General features: G+C 38.9%; 1 protein-coding gene across 1 annotated transcript; it reads left to right on the top strand.

Annotated features, from left to right (window-relative positions):
* Positions 1-4521: 4521 nt before the first annotated feature.
* On the top strand, positions 4522-5471 carry LOC106966682 (putative olfactory receptor 2W6). Its single transcript, XM_015062820.2, is given in 2 exon segments — positions 4522-5170; positions 5173-5471. Coding segments are annotated over 2 exon segments (948 nt in total).
* The last annotated feature ends 282 nt before the right edge of the window (positions 5472-5753 follow it).

The raw sequence follows: 5753 nt of genomic DNA, 5'->3' as shown, positions 1-5753 counted from the left end.
AACCTGTAAATTAGCCTGAATACGTACTTCTTCCCTTGGGTCAGCATTTCAGAGAGAGTCAATGTTCCTTGTTTTCTTCATTTCCATGTTGTATGTGAAAAGCTGTATTAAATCCAATGCCAACATTGATTTGGTCAAATAAATCAACTATACAACTAGTTTCATCATCTTCATCTTTGTTCCCTAGACATTTGCCATTTTAACTAAAAAGGGGATTCCCAATTAACATGTAATAATTTTTTTTTCAGGAAAACTTCTTACTTTTTGTCTCCCCAATTACCCACCCATGCTTTCCCAAACACTCATATTAATTTAGGGAAGAGCTAATGGGTACATCCTCTCAGGTTACACTAGATGGTGCTAGAAATGATCTGTATATGTGCTTATGCTACTAGCAATAAAAGAGAATCCATTAATTTTATTTATACAGCAATATTCAAAGAACTATAATTTGTACAACATACAAAGTATTTTAAAATCCTGTCTTAAGTGGTTTTGCAGTTTGATTTTCCCAAGAGAACTACAGATCAAAGTATTTTCTTAATCAGAGAAAGGGCTTCTGTTTCTGTTGGCCATCTCCAGGTAGAGAATAATTTAATGTAAAGGTTTGGACGTTTCTTTTCACCTGTTTTCTTTGTATCTTTGGACCAGCATCATTTGTCTTCAACCATCTCCACTATCCACTCATTATACCACCAGATTTCCCCTTCTAAAACTGGAATAGAGATATCGTTCACATGCAGACCTCTGAGTCAGGAGTAGGTTGTTGGTCTGTCATGATAGCAGGATGAGCAAGAGATCAGTTGATGGCTTTTTGTAGCTTGTGAACTTAGCTGAACCTCTTCTTCAAAATCTTGGTGAGGACAAGGGCAAGATGTCGGCCATGGGCTCTGAGCATGCTCCATCCTTGAGAATTCTTTTTCCTCTTGGAGAAATGTCCTTGCTGCCCTTTTTCTGCAACTTGCCCCTTTAACAGGAGAGGGTGACTCTGGGAAGGTGTTTCATCAATCCAGGGACAACCTCTCATCCCAGATCTATTCATCGTTTCTTCTGAGAACTTGATGCAGGTTAGTAAACATGGAAAACAGTGCTGCGGTGAGACAAAGTTGTTACCTAAAAAGATATGTTGGCAGATGTATTTCATGTGAGATCATGGGCTCCCAGAACAATGTTCTAGAATACAGATGTTTTTGTATGTTTAGCATGAGTCTTATATTTTTGGAATAATTTTGTTACTTTTTCCTAACAAATATTCTGATTTTCATTGAAATAAAACACTTGAGTGCTTTTAAATACAAGTATTTTAAGGAATTCTCTGAAAACCCTGTGATATAGTCATTAATATTTCCTTATAAGAGGAAACCAGTTCTCATGATCATACTCAGGTCCATGAGGAGTTTCGATCTACATTTCAGATCCTGGGACAAAGGTGTTTAAATCCTATTGAAGTCTCATAGATCTGACTAATAGACCATTGCTGTAACAGATAAACAGGAATGTATGGTTAGGCAAATATATTTTTCAGATGTGTAATAAACCTCCTATATTTCTACACACATTTGTCAGTATTTAGTAGTCTCTGTTTGAATATCAATTTCAAGAAGCTTGAGAGCGTTCAGAACAAGCAGTACAAGCTAATATGGTATTCTAAAAGTCCTAACAAACATGTCTGGCATTGTTAACTCTGTTCTATGGTAGAGGAAATGGAGACACAGAGATCTGCAATTCAGTCAAGGGAGCTTTCTTAACTATGTGATCTCTAGGGTGTGGTGACTCACCTCAGGTCACGTGTACTCAGCCCCATTTCCAATGCCCAATCCATTATAACAAAGGTCTGACAATTCTGGGGCTCCTTATGAAACACCCTGTCATCTGGAAAATGTGCAGATTATCTCCCTTCCAGATGTCTTACTTCTAAGTTCATAAATGTCTTTCTCCTCCCCATGTAATTGTCTCACCGCATCCTCTACACCATTACCCACAGATAAGGCAGCCATATGGAAAGAGTTAATGATGAGGGCTTGTGAAATGGGTAAAACCTCTCTAAACTTTTGCCAGAGTGATTATACAGATGGAAAATTCTCTCGTGTAGAGCTAATGGTAGAGACTCTCTTGCTCTGTTGCAAGTTTATAAATACACCTTTAAAATATTGTTTCATTATGAAAAGGAATGGTCACTTTGGGTCCAACAACTTTTTGTGGTCATAAGCCTAATGTTCAGTTGACCCAACAGTGATTGAGTCCAGCAAGTGTACTCTTGCTAACCAAACCCACACATAGTTAGTTGACAAGACTGAATGTTACTTACCAGTAGAGGGAACAATATTGGTATTTAGGGTATGACATTCAGGCCATTAGGCAGAAATCAAGGATGGCAGATCAGGGTAGATTGTGTAAGGATTGTTAGATGATCCAAGGAATATTGAATGTCCAAGACAGATGTGTTTGTTATCTACAATAAGGTCTGCCATGCCAATGACACAGGACCACTAAGAAGTGGCTTTCATATTTCTGAAAATGCATATCCTCATGTGCATGATTAAGCCTCCATTTTCTCTTTTTTAAATTCCATATAGTTAATTACTGTGATCTGTTGAGATCATGTATTTGGCCTAGTATCTCTAAGATATCAGACTCCAGGCCTGGAGCAAACAATTAGTTAACACATGGGGAAGTATTGAATGATTCCTTATGTTTAGAGAGTAGGCCTTATGTGTTCTTATCCACACACACACACACATACACACACACATATGTAAGTTTGTAAATAATTATTGTCTATGGGTACATGGGATTAAGGAATTATTTTTTTTCTTTAATGGTCTTTGCTTTCTTATTTTTCTGTAACAAACATGTATTGCTTTGGGGATGAATTGTTTGAAAGTAATTCACTGAATAGATGACAGGCCTTTGTGTTTAGGGCATCGCTCTTCAGCCAAAAATAAGAAAGAAAAATAAAAGTGTCATCCCTTTAGGTGTGGTGATTACAAATCAAAAATTACATCTCATTACAAAGTGTTTTTTAAATTTAACTTTTTATTTTAAAAATATTCAATGTAAAGAGTTTTCTACCAAAAAAAGAAAAAAAATCCCTTGTATTCATGTTATAATTTCCAAATTTGCAATTCATGCTGATGTACTTTAGCTCTTTGTGTGCATTTTCAGTACAAGATCTGCAGATATGCTGTACTCATAACTTACTCAGTTTCCAAGCCATATCTTAAGTTTTCTACAGTTTTCAAGCTGATTTTTTAAAAACTCTGGCTGGAATTGGTCTTTCTATATGGCTTCACCTCAGACCGTAACTTCTTTCTGAGTTTAGAGTCTGTGACCCATTATGATTGGATCACAGGTGGGCATCCCCACAGGTAGACAGCAGAGCTGTGGGATCCATAGGCTTGCATTCATAGACTCTCCATTTACTCCATATTTTAACTTCTCCAGTAGTTTGTGAACCCCAAACAAGTTGATGGCAGGAAACTGAGTCCATACAGCTAGCATTTAATTATTGACATGGAGGACATACATCTTTTTCTGTTAATTTCTGAATTTTAGAGGAGTTTGCAAGTCAAGTATTTGATTGGTGTCTGTTCAATAATGTAAATAGTCAAATTCTTATTGAAGCAATGCAGGTTGACAGGAAACCCAACTCCGGCCTCCCCAAAACTCCCAAACCTGCTGCAAAAATAAACCTGCACAATGATTCTTATTTCCTTTTAGTTGACCTCTGGGCATAGTGTTATGTTGAGCTGGAATGTGCAAAAGGACATCCCTCATTTTCTGCTCATTTTGTGAATGCACATGGAAGGGAAGAAAATCCTCTCACCTCTGTGCAATCACATCCACTTTTGTTCTTTTGCTTAATGTTACCTTAATCACTGGGTCAAGAGGTAGGACCAAATCATTAACTATTCAGAATCAAGTAAATTCAGGGCTTTCTTATTTCAAGGGTCCCCAGGCTATTACTTTCCTGACTACAGAAGTAATTTAAATATTTTGTACAGAGGTACTGTCTATACTTATACCTGCAGGGCCTACCATATGGTAAGTCATCAATACATTTTTTGTTTTTCAGTTGAGTTTATAATCATGGAACCATGAGAATTGATTATATTAAGTTAAGCTATTGTTCCACAAATTTTAGGGAGTAATTTGTCAGTTAACAGAAATACACTCAAAGTCAATGGATTCTGAGAAAATTATTTGTTTTTCCCCCAAATTACTTTGTTGCTCATTATATCAGTAAAAGTTTTTTTTAAAGGATCTATCCACTTATTTCACTTAACCAGATTAGAAGATATTGAGGCAATATTGCTTCCATCACTATACAACTTCCATCACTTTACAGACAAATATTTTTAGCTCCTTGCCCTATAATTCCAGGCAATGGTCAGGCAAGTGGACCAGTTAAATAGGTGGAAAAAACCTATTTTCTTGGGACAAAAATGAGGTGCATCATTTTCTGTATGAGTAACACCACACATGTTAACCTCCCTAAACAGGTTTATCAAGCCAAGTGTGATGGAAAGAAATAATGAGAGCTCTGGAAACTTCATTCTGCTTGGGTTCTCTGACCAGCCAAAGCTGGGGATGGTCTTGTTTTTCACTAACATGGTGTTTTACTTTCTGGCTATCACGGGCAACTCGTCCATCATCTTCCTGTCCCTGGTGGACCCTCGACTGCACACACCTATGTACTTCTTCCTCTGCAACCTGTCCCTCCTGGATCTCTGTTACACCTCTAGAAGCATTCCTCAGATGCTGGTCAACCTCTGGGGCCCACAAAAGACCATCACTTATATTGGTTGTGTCATACAACTCTTTGTGTTCCTTTCTGTGGGTGGCATTGAATGCATTCTTCTTTCTGTCATGGCCTATGACTGCTTTGTGGCTGTTTGCAAGCCTCTTCACTACATGACCATCATGCAACCACAGCTATGCCTGCGACTGGCAGCCTGTGCCTGGCTCACTGGGATTGCCAATTCCTTCCTCATGTCCCCACTGACAATGTCCCTGGAGCGGTGTGGTCACCACCACATCAACCACTTTTTGTGTGAGATGCCAGCCATCATCCGCATTTCCTGCATGGACACTAGGCATGTTGAAGGCCTGGCTTTCTTCTTGGCCATCCCCATTGTCCTGGTGCCCTTCACCATGATACTGGTTTCCTATGGTATATTGTAGCCATGGTTCTGTGGATCCAGTCTGCAGCTGGGAAGCGCAAGGCCTTCAACACCTGCTCTTCCCACATGATTGTAGTGTCTCTCTTCTATAGTACTATAATCTACATGTACATGCAGCCTGGGAATGTGGCAAGCCAGGACCAGGGCAAGTTCCTAACCCTCTTCTACTGTCTAGTGACCCCCACTCTGAATCCTTTCGTCTACACACTGAGAAACAAAGATGTGAAGGGAGCCATGTGGAAGGTTCTTGGGAAAGACCACAACCTGTCGGATGCAAGAGGGCACTGATGTAGGTGCTTGTTTTCCCTAAAGAATGCTTTGTTCCAGGGAGATAACAATGCATAATGTCATATAAGATGCTGGAGTGAGAATGGAGTAGGGTCTTCTCTCTTTCAGGGATCCCAGAATAAATAACTCCTGTCTTTGCTTGCAAGTAGATGGACAGGGCCCCTATGTCCTTCCAAGTGACAGACTCAGTCACAAAAGATAATATGCTGGTGAAGAGAAAAATGTTACTTGTATCAATGAGGTTTTATAGGGAAATAATGAGTTCTTTTCAGCAAACTTGAG

The sequence above is a fragment of the Acinonyx jubatus genome, chromosome A1 (assembly GCF_027475565.1).
Source record: "Acinonyx jubatus isolate Ajub_Pintada_27869175 chromosome A1, VMU_Ajub_asm_v1.0, whole genome shotgun sequence".
Classification (NCBI taxonomy): Eukaryota; Metazoa; Chordata; class Mammalia; order Carnivora; family Felidae; genus Acinonyx; species Acinonyx jubatus.
This window is presented reverse-complemented; position numbering and strand designations above follow the sequence as displayed.